The sequence below is a fragment of the Arachis duranensis genome, chromosome 2, assembly GCF_000817695.3.
Source record: "Arachis duranensis cultivar V14167 chromosome 2, aradu.V14167.gnm2.J7QH, whole genome shotgun sequence".
NCBI lineage: Eukaryota > Viridiplantae > Streptophyta > Magnoliopsida > Fabales > Fabaceae > Arachis > Arachis duranensis.
In genome coordinates, this window is record NC_029773.3 from 2,139,198 (window position 1) to 2,157,947 (window position 18,750).

Consider the following 18,750-nt stretch of genomic DNA (forward strand, 5'->3'; position numbering starts at 1 on the left):
ATTTAAGACACATCTTCAGAAGAAGAACATACATGCAAAAATGGAACAACAACACAATAGAAAGTGTATACAACTCAACAATTCATAAACAATATGCCTTCACAAGAATCTGCGACAAAAAGAAGAAAGTAACAACTCTGACAAAAAGAAGAAAGTAACAACTCTAACAAAAACCAATAAAGAAAAATGAGGACGAATGCCACATAAAAAGACTAAGTCCATCAACTAAAACAAATGCAAAAATCAAATCACTAAATAAATATATCACTTTGTACAACTTCAACATCTAAATCTTTTCTACTACAAATTATTTTAAACAAATTACCTTTTAAATTTAATTTTAATTTACACATATTTAATCTAATTCTACAAAACATAATCATTTTTAATATTTATTATATACTATCATTAATTTATTGCACGCGCATCGTGCGACTCTCATTCTAGTTATTCTAAAATTTCTAGCATATGAAAAATAGAATTTAATTTTAATGCATTATCAATATAAAATGTAGTGCATCAAAATTAAACTCATGAAAAATGAGTAAATACCCATAGTCGTCCCTCAGATTCACGTAAATACCCATAGTAATCCCTAAGATCCTTATTTCCCTGTTGTAGTCCTCCAGATAGAGCTTCGAGTACTCAAAGTGGTCCCTGTGTATATTTCTAGTTATGAGTCATCATTGGAGTGCTGATGTGGACTCTGTTTGCCACGCTGGAGGGCTCCCAACGGTTGAGCTGGCGAGTTTTCAATTTCTACTCAGATTAGTCCCTCCTATTATATTTAACCCTAAATCCCCAAATTCTCAGACACTTCATCTCTTCTTCTTGTTCATCTCTTCTTCTTCTTTCAAGCATGTCAATATTTAACCCTAAATCCCCAAATTCTCAGACACTTCATCTCTTCTTCTTGTTCATCTCTTCTTCTTCTTTCAAGCATGTCACGTGAAACATAAATTGTCTGGCTTGTATATACCATCAAGCATCAGGTGTTGTCTTTCTATAACCCATGAATCCAAAACTTGCTGGGATGTTTCCACTCAACTTGTTGTTGGCTAAATTTATCACTGATGCAGGAGAATTTTCAAGATTCTGAGGAATTTCACCTTCAAATTGATTGTTGTTGAGAAACAATGCATCAAGATTCTTGTAGAAGAGTTCTTGAGGGATTGTCCCGGAGAAGTAACTGTTACTGTTAAGGTGGAAAAGGGACATGTCAGTGAGTAAAGATAACTCTTTGATAAGGGTTCCTTGGAGATTTGCATGGTTGAGATCTATGCTTGCAACTACAGGGAATGCTGATGCAGATGCACCCATTTCATCTTCAGTAAAATCACAAAAAACCCCTTTGTAAGAACACACATTTGGACCAACCCATCTTCCTAGATTTTTCTTTGGGTCATCAGTGATTGCAGATTTCCATGCCTGTAGCGCTGTGTAAGCTCCATCCAAATTTGATTCTGAAGAAGATCCAGAGCTTTTACAACAAAATATATTGCAGTCCAAGATGACTCGCTTTTGCAGCAATCAGGCAGGGCGACCCACTCCTATAGCATATATTATGAACAATTAATAATGGCAAACCACCAGCCATATCATCTTCAAATGTCAAAACCAGGCATTGCGAATTGAGTTGCAAAAGCTTCAACCCGAGCCCGGAGATCAACAACCTCCCTACTGCTATCAAGCCCCTTCAAAACTGTCTTCTGCATTTTCCCATGCTCCCTCTGCAATACGTTTGCAAGTTGCGCGGCTCTAAACAGAAATTCAGCCATTGTCTCAAAATCAGCTTCTAAACATCCTCTTGAAGTCATGGCAGGGGTACCTGAGTAATAGAAAATAAAATTCGTCCACAGGGTAAGTATATCAGATCAAGTATGCCAAGCAAACAAAACATTCAAGATTGAGATGTAATGAACCATCACTTACCTATTCTTACACCTCCGGAATAATAACTCCATTGTCACCAAAAATAGCAATCTTATTCAAAGTAATATGACATGCCTCACAGACCTTCTCATAAAATTTACCTGCAAACCAAAGAGAAAAGAAAAATAAATAAATAAATAAAGTTAACCTGAAATTTACAAACTCTACAAGCAAAACTTTTGAGATATGCTTGAAAGAAGAAGAAGAAGAGATGAACAAGAGGAAGAGATGAAGTGTATGAGAATTTGGGGATTTAGGGTTAAATATAATAGGAGGGACTAATCTGGGTACAAATTGGAAACTCGCCAGCTCAGCTAGCCGCTGGGAGCCCTCCAGCGTGGCAAACCGAGTCCACGTCAGCACTCCAGTGATGACTCATCACCAGAAATATACCCAGGGATCACTTTGAGTACTCGGAGCTCTATCTGGAGGATTACAATAGGGAAATCGGGATCTTAGGGATTATTATGGGTATTTGCGTGAATCTCAGGGACAACTATGGGTATTTACTCCATGAAAAATATATCTATTTTATTTTAGGACAAAGACATTTTGCTTGTTTATGTAGGGTTCCTTCTTCAAATAAGTTTATTTCTCCTAATGTTTCTATATTTTTATTCTAAGATAGTTACTACACTATTCGTTAATTCAATCCATGAATTTAGATATGTGACTTAAGCTTGTAATAAATTAGTTTGGCTGTTGGTTTTGTATTATGGTTTGAGAACTAAATTCGTCAAGAAAAATAAAACAAAATCGATGCATTTTATTGTTGTAGCATTTCACTTAACATTCAATAATTTTTTTCTCTAGTTTACACTTGAATCACCACATTAAACACGATGCAAAATAGCATCCACACATTATGGGTGAAGTTAGATCAAGTGTTGATATTTTTTGGTTTGTGTGGCAGAAATTTTCGAAGTATATATTTTGGAAATCATCTGATTTTTGTGATCACATATATATATGCAACAATGTTGATTGAAGCAAAATGTTGATGCAACAAAACTTAGAACTGAGAAGAACTTTAACAATGAAAAAGACAAATATTAATGAAGATTGGATGGTTAAGATCTTGATCTTGAATAATCGTTTTCTTAATATTTAAATGGTAATTAATGCATCACAAAACATTATTCGACAGCTGATATTAAATGTTGGATTTTTTTTAGTTGAACTAATCAACTTAGGTAAAAACTCACGTTCAATTGTATTCATGTGAAGTTGTTAATTAACAACCGTTAGATAATTGGACGTTTGACTAAATTGTTATCCAACGGTCTCAATTAACAACTTCATAGCAATTACATGTGAGTTTCCACCACCAACTTATTGGCCAGTAAATCCTTAATTAGACTTTAAATTTGCGACAGATTAGTTCTTGGCGTATCGAGTTGGAAAATACCATAGAAAAAAAAATCAGATGTTAGCATGTAATATGATCCAAATACCCATGAGAAAGGCTAAGAAAGTAAGGATGACAACGACACCTGAACTCATGGCCGGTAATTACCAGACCAAGTGTGGGGCGAGCTGTGACAAGTTGGATAGTGCCAAAACCAACGGCAATTCCCAAAAGAAGGTTGGGTCCATATATTTCAATTGAGGAATGCTAAAGAATCAGTCAAATTTATTTTTTTTGCCGGTAGTTAGTCAGTAATGTTTAAAAGTGTGTGCTAAAAGTACGTTGTTAGATTACTAGACTAAAAGAATTGGACTAACGGATAAAGATATTGGTCATAAACAATAAATTCTTCTATATATATGGCAGTTTTTGTTTTGTCAATGATCAAATACAACTCAGAAGATCCTCCACCACAGAAAAAGAAAAAGAAAATGGCAGAGAGTAGAACTCATGTAGTGATGCTTCCATGGTGTGCCTTTGGTCACTTGATACCATTTTTCCAACTTTCCATATCCTTAGCCAAATCTGGTGTTCATGTCTCGTTCATATCAACTCCAAGAAACATTCAAAGGCTTCCAAAGCCACCTTCAACTTTGGCTCATACCCTACATTTGGTTGAGCTTCCCTTGCCATCCTTAGACCCCGGCCTCTTGCCGGAAGGAGCCGAGGCCACCATAGACATTCCCTTTGAAAAGATCCAGTACTTAAAAGTGGCAAATGATCAACTTCAACATCCAGTGAAGGAATTAGTTGCCAAATGGCTACCTGATTGGATCATCTGTGACTTTCATCCATATTGGATAATAGATATTGCCAAAGAATTTCAGCTGAAACTGTTGTGCTTCTCTGTTTTTTCGGCTCCGGTTCTAGCATTCTTTGGACCACCTGGTGCAAGATCAGATCTCTCACGTCCAGAAGAACTAATAAAGCCACCAGAATGGATCACATTTCCATCTTCAGTAGCTTATCAGATGCATGAGGCCGTTGCTGTGTTCAATGATGGCTACCAGGAAAATGCTGCTGGGCTAAGCGACACAGAGAGGTTTTACAAGGTAATTGATGCCTCACAAGCTGTATTATTTCGAAGCTGCAACGAATTTGATGGTGAGTATCTGAATCTATACTGGAAGATACTCGGGAAGCCGGCGATTCCCTTTGGTTTACTTCCTTCAGAGAGGCCTGAGAGAAGAAATATTGATGAATCTTGGAGCAAGACATTCGAGTGGCTTGACGCGCAAGCAACCAAATCAGTAGTCTTTGTGGGGTTTGGGAGTGAGTGTAAATTGAGTAAGGATCAAGTTTTTGAGATAGCTTATGGATTAGAGCTTTCTGAATTGCCTTTTCTATGGATCCTTAGAAAACCAAATTGGGCAATTCATGATCATGAATCTCTTCCTCTTGGTTTCGTGGAAAGAACATCGAAGAGAGGAAAAGTATGTATGGGATGGGCACCACAACAGGAAATTCTGGCACATCCATCTATTGGAGGATCTTTTTTTCATTCTGGTTGGGGATCTGTGATTGAGAATCTGCAATTTGGAAACACCCTTGTTGTGTTGCCCTTCATTGTTGATCAGCCTCTTAATGCGAGGCTTTTGGTCGAAAAGGAGCTGGCGATTGAAGTGAAAAGAATCAATGAAGATGGATCATTTAGTCGAGATGACATAGCCAAATCCCTTAGAGAAGCAATGGTTATGGAGGAAGGAGAGAAACTCAGAAACAAAACAAGAGATGCTGCTAAAGTTGTAGGAGACTTGAAGCTGCAGCAGGATTATATGGAAGAATTTGTCAAGTTTCTTAAGACAGGAATCTGGAAACAAATCTAGTTATACTTAGGTAAAGCAGTGTTTGAGCTTTACAAATTGAAGGAAAGGAGCTTAGAATAAAGACAAGACAAATTGCCCAAGTTATCTTTATACTCCTATGCTAAAATATTTCATTTCTTAAGTATTTTGAAATAAAATAAAGAACTTAATTTTCATACACTATCAATGTAGAAGGGTTTTATGCAGATAATTAATTGTGTATTGTCACATTAGTAAAAATAACTAATTTTTAAACTCATCTATTCTTAATATATAAAAGTAGATATATAAGCATGCACCACATTATTTTTGAGATATTTTTTTCCTTTTACTAATGCCATGTCAGCAATATTGCCTACTTGACACAACTTTAAAATCAACCACTCAATTCTTACCAAATCAACTATTATTTCCAAATCAGCAAAAAAATAAAATATACAAATAAGAAACTAAAAAATAGAATCCAATAAATTTGTAACCTACAAATACATTGAATTCATATTCCTATATTTATTATATTTTACCGTTATAAACAATATAATAAATTTATAACCGCAACAATTAATTTATTAATCTTTATAAATAATAAAAATCCATATTACAAATGTCATACTAATATTATTAATCATAATAAATTTTACGTTATAAGTATTTAAATTCCATACCATTTAAACTACATATATAAGTCTCTTATCACTATTCCTTCACATAACATCAAATTTAGCACAAAAATTTTATTTTCGAACTGCACATTTCAAACTTACTCAATAAAGCATCATTCTTTCAGATTAGAAATCGAATAACTATCCAAGATCTAATGGTCATGCAATGAGAATCTTATGATCAGATATGACAAAAAAAATTACAACATGCATCATACATTCATACTTACTCAAATACCATATACCTAATAATAACATAAATTGAATATTAGAATAGGAAAAGATCTTCACAATTTTAGCAACTATAAACGAAATTGATAACAAATTAGGATGAAACTATGTTAAATGTAAAAAGTACAGAAGAAAGCATATAAAAAAACACAACTACATTTGTGGCACATGTAATCAAACACCACAATATCCAACAATAAGGTAACTCTATATTTTTCATAATCTCATCTATCAAATTATTAGTTGCTAACCCAATACTTATTTTTGGTTCAAAATTCAATTAAAGGTTTTCAGATCAAAGTGTTACAACAACTTTTGTACTATTTGATGGCAACGCAAAAAACTTATTCGGCACAACTGCTTCAAATTTAATGACATTTCAGAAAAATAATGACATTGAAGGACCACCCCATCAAGAGATTAAGGAGAAAGAAAACCATACAAATTCAAAACACATCTTCGAAAAAAGAACATACATACAAAGATGGAACCAAATAACGCAATAGAAAGTGCATCAAACTCAACAATTCATAAAGAACATGTCTTCACCTACGACAAAAAGAAGAAAACAACAACTCTAACAACCAACAAAAAAAAGGAGGACGAGCGCCACATAAGATGACTAAGTCCATCAACTAAAACAAATGCAAAAATTAAACCACTAAATAAAAATGTCACTTTGTATAACTCCAACATCCAAATTTTTTGTACTACAAATTATTAAAAATAAAACACCTTTTAAATTTAACTTCAATTTACACATATTTAATTTATTTCTACAAAACATAACAATTTTTAATATTTATTATATAATATCATCATTAATTTACCGTCCCTCGCGTGAGCCTCATTCTAGTTACTTTAAAAATTATCTAAGTGTATAAATCTGATTTGATGACCGTATAAAACTTTTTACAGTATTAGTAAATATAAATTAAATTCATAAAATGAATCCAAATACATTAAATTGGTAATGTACCAAATTTTCAAAACCATGAATATTCTTTTAACGGAAGTGATTAGATAAATTGATCCCAAATAAATTAAACCGACAAATTAGTCATTTATTTATTAAAAATCCAGACAATTTAATCTTTCAAGTATATTAGTCACCAAAATCTTTCAAGTATATTGTTTCTTAAGAAAACTTAAAGACTGGTTCATCATTTTATTAAGAAAATTAAGAACTAATTTTTCTTTCTACTTCAAATTGTTAGAGGCTAATTTAAGTATGCTTTATTAAAGATTGAAATGGTAGTTAATACACCAACAAAACACAATATTAGTTGGAGATCCGAGGACAAATTATGATGTAGATGAAAGAAGTGGGAACCAGTGGAAAAATAATGCAGAATAGTAAAATGACAAAGACCCAAGTAGGTTATGTGCATGTACTTCAAATTTTGGTATGTGACATAATACCATCATTATTAAAAGTTAGATAAGATACTCCACTTCTTGTGTTTGAACGGTTGAGATTTTTCTCCTTTCTCTAGATCTCTGGCAGTTTTGTTTGTCAATGACTGCATAGAACTCAGAAGATCCTCCACCAGAAAAAGAAAGAAAATGGCAGAGAGTAGAACTCATGTAGTGATGCTTCCATGGTGTGCCTTTGGTCACTTGATACCATTTTTCCATCTTTCCATATCCTTAGCCAAATCTGGTGTTCATGTCTCATTCATATCAACACCCAGAAACATTCAAAGGCTTCCGAAACCACCTTCAACTTTGGCTCATTTGTTAGATTTGGTCGAACTTCCATTGCCATCCTTAGACGCCGGCCTCTTGCCCGAAGGGAGCTGAGGCCACCGTGGACATTCCATCTGATAAAATTCAATACTTAAAATTGGCAACTGATCAACTTCAACATCCAGTGAAGCAATTAGTGGCCAATTGGTTGCCGGATTGGATAATATGTGATTTTCATTCATACTGGATTGTAGACATCGCCCAGGAATTTCAGGTGAAACTACAGTTTTTTTCAGTCATTACTGCTTCGGTTCAAGTGTTCTTTGGACCACCTGGTGCAAGGGGTGCACTCCCATCTCCGAAAGATCTAACAGTACCGCCGGAATGGATTACTTTCCCATCTTCAGTGGCTTACCAGATGCATGAAGCCATTGCTATTTTTGATGGTGCCTACCAGGAAAATGTTTCCGGCCTAAGCGACATAGAAAGGTTTAACAAGGTATTTGGTGCTTCGCAAGCTGTGTTATTTCGCAGTTGCCATGAGATTGAAGGTGAGTATCTGAATCTGTACCAAGAATTGATCGGGAAGCCAGTTATTCCCATTGGTCTGCTTCCTCCAGATAAGCCAGAGAGAAGAATGGTTGATGAGTCTTGGTGTAAGACATTTGAGTGGCTTGATGCACAAGCAACCAAATCAGTAGTCTTTGTGGGGTTTGGGAGCGAGTGTAAATTGAGTAAGGATCAAGTTTTTGAGATAGCTTATGGATTAGAGCTTTCTGAATTGCCTTTTCTATGGATCCTTAGAAAACCAAGTTGGGCAATTCATGATCATGAATCTCTTCCTCTTGGTTTCGTCGAAAGAACATCGAAGAGAGGAAAAGTATGTATGGGATGGGCACCACAACATAAAATTCTGGCACATCCATCTATTGGGGGATCTTTTTTTCATTCTGGTTGGGGATCTGTGATTGAAAATCTGCAATTTGGAAACACTCTTGTTGTGTTGCCCTTCATTGTTGATCAACCTCTTACCGCGAGGTTTTTGGTTGAAAAGGGACTGGCAATTGAAGTGAAAAGAAACAACAAAGATGGGTCGTTCAGTCGAGATGACATAGCCAAATCCCTTAGAGAAGCAATGGTTATGGAGGAAGGGGAGAAGCTCAGAAAGAAAACAAGAGACGCTGCTAATGTTGTAGGAAACTTGAAGCTACACCAGGATTACATGGCGGAATTTGTCAAGTTTCTTAAGACAGGAATCTGGAAACAGATCTACTCATACTGTTGTAGCAATGTTTGGATTTCCATTTAGAACTTCAAAGCTATGGCGTTCGGACAAAGAGCTACAATAGAATAACCTTTGACCAAACGTTAAGCTTTCCAAATGGGGATTCAAATATGCTAATAGATTCTTTAAGAGTGTTGATATGTGATTTCAGTAATCCTTTGTAAATGATAAATAAATAAACAGTACCAGTGAGTAACCTATGTAAGTGAGTGAACATGATTGTCTTGGTTTGAGAAGTAATGCAAATTTGGAATGAATATTTAAGAATGCATATTGAAATAAAAATATAATGTGAATATGTGATCACCAATAGTAATTGGGCATTCATTCTTTAATTATGATACACAGAAACAACTGGACAATCATCAGAGTTAGAGTTTATCAACTGAGTGTGTAAGATTCTCACATGAATCATGCTAAATTGCTGTAGAACTGACATGCAAAATTAAAATCTGTAGTCAAAAGATGCAAACTACAAGTATTAATTACAAAAATACATTTGGTTCTCGCTTGGAAACTGATTTCTGTGTGAAATAATCCTCTTGTTTTTCAGAATCTGTTTCAGGGACTACATAATTTGAACCCAAAAGAGGAGAGGGGTAAAAAATTCTATCCATAGACACAAGTAGAGCATGTTAATATCCATGCAGGCCTTGTATTAGTGTAAAACTTTGCAAGTATATGAATCATGTCTTCAAAAATAATCAACCTGGCAATGTGCTGCCAAGTGCTATCCCATGATTCTTAATGACCTGAACTGCATGCAGGAGAACGTCTTGTTCTGCAGCAAATAACTCATCTTTGCGCTGCAAGAAAAGAGAAAAATTAGATATGCATCAGAGATAAAAAGATGTGCAGCAAAATATAAAGGTGAATAAGGAGCAGAAAGCATTTGAGAAGAACTCTTCCAAAAGAATTTTATATACAAAAACCATTCACCGAGAAAATATCGACTGATTCTGGGATTTAGGTGGGTGCAGTACCATGTGTTTGAGGTTGTATCCAATAGTCAATTCTGCATATGAACTTTCCACTCTTGACAAGAAACAGTAAGGAACCTCTTTTCCCAAGAACACCTTTGCATGTGATCTTAGCATGCTTTTTATATCCTCAGATAACTGGGGAATCTTACTTAAATCCTCAATTTGCAGAGGAATTTTGCTGATGATGCCACGACACTCAGCACGAGATTTGTTCACTATAACCTGCAACGTATGCATGGAAAAGAAGGTTATAAGTATGATCACCGAGGACGCGAATCTGCATGTGTGAATGAGAGGCATGAACTTCAACAATTACATACGTTATCACGTCTGTAGGAGGTTTTGTAGCACGAAATACGAAACATAACTTAGTCTTAGGAATACAAGACAAGACAAGGTAACATTTTTTTCTTACATGATGTATCCCTATTTATCTCTCTTATTAAGTTATTATGCATAAATAAAAGGACACAAGAATTATAAATAAATTTAAGTGACATGCAACAAAAGGACACAAGAATTATGTATCTCTCACATCTTAAGTTATGTTACAAAAACCCCGGAAGAAAGGGCGAAAGCAAAGCTTACCTGGCTAGAAAAAAAGGAATTCGGCACTATGACTGGAAACTTCTCAGTACTCAGCAACGATGTTGTAGTAAGGCCCATTTCCACCACTTGACCCTCAACTGAGCCAGCCTGCAATTTGTGCAATTTCTCAGACACGTTTTGGAAAAATAACTTCTATGAAATAAAATAAAAAGAAATAGTCACTAATTTGCACCTATTCAATCAACGTACTTTTATTGTATCTCCTATTGAAAAGGGCCTGGAAAACTGCATAGATAAACCACTGAAAACATTGCCAAGGATATCTCTTGCAGCAAAAGCAGTAGCAACTCCTGTTTGAAGGTAAAAGAAAGAGCAGCATAAAATCACCCATTTGTCATTCGCTCAGGACAGGAAACAGTGTTATAAAAGAAGACATTCAGTTCAGCAAACAAAAGAAAAGGAAACATTATCAAACAGGAAAGAAACTCCTACAGAGAGCAAGTTATACATTCTCTTCTTCACAAAACCAAGTATGCAATCTTTTTTCAGTTCAACTCATTCAACAATCCCAAAGCATCATAATCTGTAAAATATATCTATGGAATACGTACCTCCGATACCACCAACAGTTACAATAGATTGCACAGCCACACCACAAGCCTCAGCCAAAGCCATTATACCAATCATAAACAGACCAACAGATGAGATTCTATCTAGAGTGAGCAATTTCTCCCTGTCAAGTCCAAGTAAACCTTGATTGGACAGGGTACGATGAAAAACATTTGTCTTCCATCTATGCAAAAACCATACAAACGAAATAATCGCTGCACCCCTCCAAGCCGGCACAAGATATTGTGAAGTTATAGTTGTTGGAGCTACCATTGCACCACTGGAAATCAAAGTCAATTGTCATGAACTGAAAATTGAAAATTTAATACAAAAAAAAAGGGACTAAAAATGTTTCTAAATTTGAAAGTCACTAACATCTGTGATAATGTGATGAAGGTAACTAAATATCGCACTGGGTCTTCCATAGCACCCCAAAAGCTTTTCTCATAAGTAACTTGTTCCCATGATGTGCTTCCAGGTATTAGAGAAATTGGGCCTTTCATTGCATATTTGTGAAATTTCCTCAAAATCCAAGGCATCAAAAACCAAGCTACTAGAGTAGCAGTTAATGTACTACCAACTGGAATAACCACCTTGTTAAGATACGGATGTGAATCAAGCAACTGTTGAGCATACGGAGTCAGCTCATCCGAGGCTTCTTTAACCTTTTCTCCAGCATGTGTTGCTGTCTCTACCACACTCTTCCATGTATCTTTCACCTTCTCAGCTAGATCACCAGCAACAACAGAATCATCACCAGCATTCACATCACCAGCACCAGCAGCAACTTCTGTGCCATTATGATCCCTGCTTCCTTTGCCACCCAAAACCGACGAAAATGTCCGGCAATTCAACCCAGGGCTCATTGAAGCAAAAGGAAGAGCACCCCGGATTCGAAAACTAGGCGACAACCCAGGATAAACTAATGCATTGTGTTTAGTAATAACAGGGGAACTACTAGCATGACATTCAGAAGGAATACTACTAAACTGATTCTTAGTGAAAATTCGAGGTGACTGTAACTCCCTTTTGTAATAAACATTGCTAAGTGAATCACTAGGCAACCTTGCACTTCTTGCAAGATTCATATCCACACTATTGTGACACAGTTCAACATTCAGAGAACCCTTGATTGAACTCTGGAGGCGTTTTAAATGGGAAAACCTAACAGCAGCCATTTTATCAAAAACCTACAAGCAGTTCAGCATTTCAAAGAAGAAAAACAATCCATTGTTCGATAATTGATAATGGTTTTAATCCAAGTCCAGAATCACCTCAAAATCTGCAAATTCAAAAACAGTATCACACACCAATTCTCAACACAATTAACATGCTAAGATTCAATCACATTGAAAAAATATAAAAAGGAAAAAAAATTATATCAGAATGATTGAATAGGTTAGTGAACCCTAAGATTTTTGCAGAGGGAAAAAACACAAATGCGATACAGAAGAAAGTAATTGGTTTTGTGAATTCGATTTTCGTGCGTTTTCTGATGGAATCAAACAGCGAAAAACGGGAAAAGGAAAATATTTTTATTTAACAAAAAAAAATAAGCAACAAATTAACTATAAAAATATTTAATAAAAAGAAGTAACTATAAATATCTTTTACTAATAATAATCTAAGGTTAAAATATAACACTAGTCCTTAGGCCTATAATTAAATTTAAAGGATTTTTTTAAATAAATAATTTAATTCTTTTATTTATTGATATAAGTAATTTAGAGATAATTTATATATTTAGATCTTATTATTTATCTCGTTTATAGTTTAAATGAATTGATTTATGCACGTACATACATAATCAATTCGTTTATACTATAAATAATATACATTATGATAAATTTAAAACAGCTATAAAAGAATATGTAAGTATTAACCTTTTTTCTCAAACATATCAATTCTTTATTTCTTCTTCATTTTTTTTCTCCGCTTTTTTAATAAGTTTAGAAAAAATGTCTAATAATAAATATATTTTTGTGAGTATATATCTTAATTGTCACATAAGAAACAATAACGATAGAGTTATATTTGAGTGTGATAATCCTATTCTTTTGCATACTTATCGATTAAGTTCTCTTTCTGAATTTAAGAGTCTAATATTGACAAGCATGGATGCTAAATTGCTAACTAAACAAAGAGAGTCTGAAATATTAGATATAAATTATTAGCACCGATGGAAATTTAATTTCGTATTTTTTAGTTCGAAAGCGATGAGCATGTGTACCTGACATTTGATGTCTATGGGAGAATCATGACCCAACAAGTAATGGAGTTTTCAGGTTGATGACGTAGGTGGTAGTAGTTTTAGGCGCTCGAATTTTGTCAAAGATAACCCCCTTTTTGAGTTGAAACCCATTTTGGCCCCTGAAATTTTTAACTCGCCTTAATTTCGATCCCCAAATTTATAGTTACCCAATTAAAACCCTCAAATATTGAATCGTGCCCCACGTTTGCCCTTGGCGCTAGTTCCATTAACGGAAATCTGATATAGCACATTTAAGTCGCCAAAGTGTGTATCCACGTGTCACCTAGGTTGCCAGAGTAGATGTGTGATGAGTGAATGATGTGGCAAAATTTGAATGAACTCAATTTAATCCCTTCATAGATGATAAAACCCTAATTTGCAGCCCTCCTTTCCGAATATAATTAAGACTGTGCTGGAGAAATGATGAGTTCAGGAAGCCAAGTTGCAGGGAGTTCTGCACGATCACGTTCTCATGGGACTTCCGTGAGGAACCTTACTCGTGGGAGATTGTGGAAGATTCCTGATTGGTGTAGTTGTGGAATGCGTCTAGTACTTCGATGGTCTGTGACGAATGCCAATCCTGAGAGACCCTTTTATGGGTATCCAAATTATAATGTAAGTTCTCAATGTCGTATTCTTCTTCTTCAATGTGTTGCTATTGGTATTTGAGTTTGATGAGTAATCTTAAATTTTTTTTTTTGTTGGTTGATGTGAAATTGGCAGAGTTCTAGGAAGATGTGGTGTGGTTTCTTTATGTGGGCAGACAGTGAAGAAGAATAGAGCTTAGTGGGCAAAACACAACCTACAAGCAGTGATAATAGGACATATTGAATTCTTACTTGTTCCTGATCTCCATTATCTGATTGTGAAAAGGGTGTCTATGATAGCACAATCTCCGAAGGAACATTAGCACAATCTCCATTATCTTGTTCGTGACTTAACTGACTTCAAATTCCAAATAGGACAATACTTCATCATTCATTTTTAAACAACAAATTTTTTAAACACAAACAACAACACACACATAATAACATTTATCCACAGACACCAAAAAATAAAATTGACATTCTCTTCTTCAGCAAGGAAAAAAAAATCCTAACATCATTCACATGCAAAAAATTCCAATGCTCTAAATATAACCAGCACCTTGCTTTGACAATAACAATGCAATACGAAAATTGAAACAAAAGCCAAGAACAGAGTATCAAAAAATTTGTGAAAAAAAATAAAACTTCACTTCCTATACTGATCTTCGTCGTTTCTTTCTCCGACAATGCTAGTTCTTTAGCAATCTCACCCAGCAGTCCAATACACCACCAATGTTATTTTGATTCTCCTTTCTCACAGTCAAGCATGTAAGAAGAACAAAAACGTGGAGAAGAAGAATAGAAGAAAAGGAGAAAGAAGAAGAAGGGTCAAATTACATTTGTGTCTTCATTGAGTGACCCAACTTTTTTAACCCAAAGAATTCCTTAAACAACGTCACATTGAGTGAAAACTGGGAGGGAACATAAAAAGACATTGTTTTAGGGTTTCCTACGTGTCAACTTAACGTGCCGCATCAAATTTCTGTTAACGGAACTAGCGACAGAAACAAACGTAGGGAACGATTCAATATTTGAGAGTTTTAATTGGGTAACTATAAATTTGGGGTCGAAATTGAGGTTAATCAAAAATTTCAGGGGCCAAAATGAGTATCAACTCTCCACTTTTGCATCACTACTTTTACATTGTGCTAGTCCTTTAATTAAGAAGGTTTGTACTTTTTTAAATATCTTTTGTTAAAATAATATTTGAGTCCAATATAAATCTAAGGTAATATTCGACTAAAAAAATTAATATATTAGACTAAATAAAGTAATTTTTGAATCATTATAATTTTTTTCAAAATTCTACGGTTCTCCACAAGAATGACAGATTATTGACCCAAAATAATTTACAATGTTTTTTTTTTATTTCAAGATAGATAATAAAAAATTTACTAAAAAAAGATAAGATACAATTTACACTTATCTTTATTTATAAGCACCGTTATATATAATTACTCATGATCCCTACAAAAAAGAAGATAACCTAAAAAGAAAAAAAAGAAGACGCACAACAACTTTTATCGATGTTATTTTATTACTCAATCTCCCAATTTGGAAATGAAATTAAGTACATAATAAAGAGTATATTTAAAATATTGAAAAGACTCAACATGTAAAAAATTACAATAAATTAACTTGTATGAGATAAAGATCAAAGAATAGAAATAATGTATCATAAAAAAATATTACGAAATGAAAGAGCAATTGGTAAAAAAAAATGAAATCTTCTTTTAGCATATAATTTTTTATAATGAATAAGTTATGCAACACAAAAATAGAAAAAATAAAAAAATAAGTTTTTTTAATAAATTGAATAAATATTTACGATTATGTAATTAATGTGGGTATATAACTATTATACAATAAATTACAAAAAAATATTAATACAAATATTTAATTTGATATTAAAATAAAAATATATAAATAATAAATAAAAATCTAAAATTTAAAATCAAAGTATTTAAGATGAAAGAAAGAAATAAAGAGAACTTTTTATAAACAATGACTCAAAATATTAATTATATAAAAATTAATACAAATTTATTATAGAATGAATTTATGATATATTGATTTAGGTGATTGTATCATGTGAGTAATTCGCATAGATGACAATTTTACAATTTCGCAAAAAAAGTTTTTTATTAAATAAAATATTAGAAAACATACATAAGTTAGTATTTAAATAAGAGACTAACTTTACAAGACTTTTGTTATTATTGTTGTAATTATATTACATTATATAAAAATTATAAATATTTTTTACAAATGAGTCTTTAAGTTTAATATTAAGGTTTAATTATTCTGTAAGTTTTTATATATAGTTTTAATAAATTTTTAATTAAGTTTATATTTTTTTTTTCTTTTTGATTGAGTCCCTATACTATATTAAATTTTATAATTAAGTCCCAACTATAATAAAAATGTTGAAATTAACAAAATATTCTATTAAACAAAATGAATATACTTAACACTTGACAGAATATTCCGTTAATTTTAACGTTTTTGTCACGATAGAAACTTAATTACAATATCTGATATGATATAGAGACCTAATTAAAAAAAAAAGAGTATAGAGACCTAATTAAAAATTCGATGAAACTATAGAGATCGATAGAATAATTAAACCTAATATTAATTTATATATTATTTAATTATTTTTTAAACTATAATATTTTTAAATTTACAGTATATAGTATAATTAATTTAACACTCTATTTATCGCACAGATCTTAGTCTAATTCTATGTAAAAATTATAACACTTTTAATAATTATTAATCAAAATACATAAGACGAAAATATTAATGTAAATTAAAATAAAATCTATTAATTTATTCTAGTTAAATTAAATAATTAATATGGTGAATTAGTTATAATCAGTGTGGTCAAATAGAATATTAAATAATTTGATATTTATCACCATCAAATAAAATAAATGATTAATTATAGTATGTTTAAAAGTTATTAATCAAAATACACAAATAAAAAAATTAATGCAAATTAAAACAAAACTAATTCATTTATTTCAAATAAATCAAATAATTAATGTAATTAATTAGTTATAATTAATATGATAATTTTATCCAATCCTTTCTAAAATACCATGTAAATTATCCTCTATGATGTGTCACATCTTAATTAGATTATATTGTAATTAAATTTTTAAAAGAGATAAATATATAATTTATTAAAATATTAGAAACTGATTTTTTTTCCAAATCACGTTAACGGTAGCCCTAATCCTAAATTCTTATTCTTTGTTCTCTCTCAATGTCACTCAGCAACTCTTCCTCACCAGTCAGCCTCTCTTGAAGTCTCGAACGGCCGAACTCCAGCGTCCAGAAGTTATGATAGCTGGCTCCTTTGATTCGTCTCACCAGCTCCGGTGCGTCTCCAACACTGCGCCGTTGCGTCCGTGGCTCCCCTGCTCTGTGTCGTTTTTTGCTTCGGTGCCTCTCTCATCATCGTGTCTTCGTTCGTCGCTGCTGTCACCCCTGGCCAGAGTCGCTTCACCGTGCTTAGACAGGTTGATTTTCTTGCTTCTCTACATTCTTGAAACTCCTTAACAGTTTTTTTTTTAGTTATTTAGTTGGCTTATGATTTGATTACAATCAATGATGCGGTGCTACTTGGGAGGCACGACGAGCGAGGATGAAAGAATAGAGGAGAAGTGAAAGGTCAAAAGCCATTATAGAGGTTAGGATACATCTTTTAAAAATAATTTGAAAAAAAAAGCCGTGTTTAATTTTTAATACTTTAAAAAATTGTATAATTACCCATTTTAAAAACTAATTTAATTATACAATAATTATATAATTTAATATTTATCTCAATCAAATTAAATAAATGATTAATTAATTAATGTATTTAAATGAATCAAATCAAATAAATCAATGAATACCTTTAAAAATATGTCAGGTTAGTTATGTCATTAATTGAAAAAAAATCCAATTTTAATAAAAAAGAAAGTTTGTAAATCAATTCCTTGTAATTATTTGTTAAAGCATCTGCACTACCATTATTATCAATCAAAATTAGAGATATAAATTTTGTTAACAAGTCATTTTATCCGTCTATTTCACTTGCTTATATAGTTATATTGACATTATGTGATATACACAATATATATGGGACCTAGATTGAATTATGTTAATCAAATATAATGAGATTTTGATTGAATAACTACACCATAGCTACAATAACAAGTATACAAACATTATAAAGTATTCTTCTTCTTCTTTCTCCAACAAATTAAACTACTATTATCATAAGATATAGAATAATTGAAGGAACTATAACACAAAATTGGAAAGTTGTCTTATAAAGTCATGGATATGTTATACTATGTATGCAAGTTTACAAGATCTTGCTTAATATATAATCACTCAGGAAAAGTACCTAAAATAAGAAGTAATCACCAAACTATGTTTGAATCTGTTTCAGCTGAAATAAAATAAGAGAATTTTTAAGTATCTCAAATGTATTGTTCAAAATTTACTTGTTAGACACATTTGAGTAATAATGTTCATTGAAAAAAGAAAAAAAAATGAATTGGACACAATAAAATCCACCACTAGTAAATGACATCTCAATTGAAATATATATATACACACACATTTATCTGATATGTGTTATCATAGTAGTAATAGAATTTAATATTATACAGATAAATAATTATATATTGTTACATTATTCAAAATAATTAATTTTTAAATTTATTATTTAAAAATTATCTAAACAGATAAATATAATTAAATA

The 18,750-nt window shown here is 32.6% G+C and overlaps 3 protein-coding genes and 1 pseudogene across 3 annotated transcripts; 2 read left to right on the plus strand and 2 right to left on the minus strand.

The window, feature by feature from the left end:
• Positions 1-981: 981 nt before the first annotated feature.
• Positions 982-1,320, minus strand: LOC127744800 (leucine-rich repeat extensin-like protein 4). The gene has a single exon (XM_052257217.1). The coding sequence runs from the start codon at positions 1,318-1,320 to the stop codon at positions 982-984; it is 339 nt and encodes a 112-aa protein (XP_052113177.1).
• A 2,361-nt stretch (positions 1,321-3,681) lies between these two features.
• Positions 3,682-5,319, plus strand: LOC107472888 (UDP-glycosyltransferase 91C1). Its single transcript, XM_016092413.3, has one exon. The coding sequence runs from the start codon at positions 3,700-3,702 to the stop codon at positions 5,164-5,166; it is 1,467 nt and encodes a 488-aa protein (XP_015947899.2). The 5' UTR covers positions 3,682-3,699; the 3' UTR covers positions 5,167-5,319.
• Positions 5,320-7,498: 2,179 nt separating this feature from the next.
• Positions 7,499-9,237, plus strand: LOC107472889 (UDP-glycosyltransferase 91C1-like; annotated as a pseudogene).
• An 80-nt stretch (positions 9,238-9,317) lies between these two features.
• LOC107472732 (mechanosensitive ion channel protein 1, mitochondrial) lies at positions 9,318-12,604 on the minus strand. The gene is made up of 6 exons (XM_016092255.3): positions 11,529-12,604; positions 11,156-11,433; positions 10,794-10,894; positions 10,584-10,691; positions 9,996-10,217; positions 9,318-9,818 (listed from the first exon to the last, which is right to left on the minus strand). The coding sequence occupies exons 1-6, from the start codon at positions 12,329-12,331 to the stop codon at positions 9,717-9,719; spliced, it is 1,614 nt and encodes a 537-aa protein (XP_015947741.1). The 5' UTR covers positions 12,332-12,604; the 3' UTR covers positions 9,318-9,716.
• Positions 12,605-18,750: the final 6,146 nt, after the last annotated feature.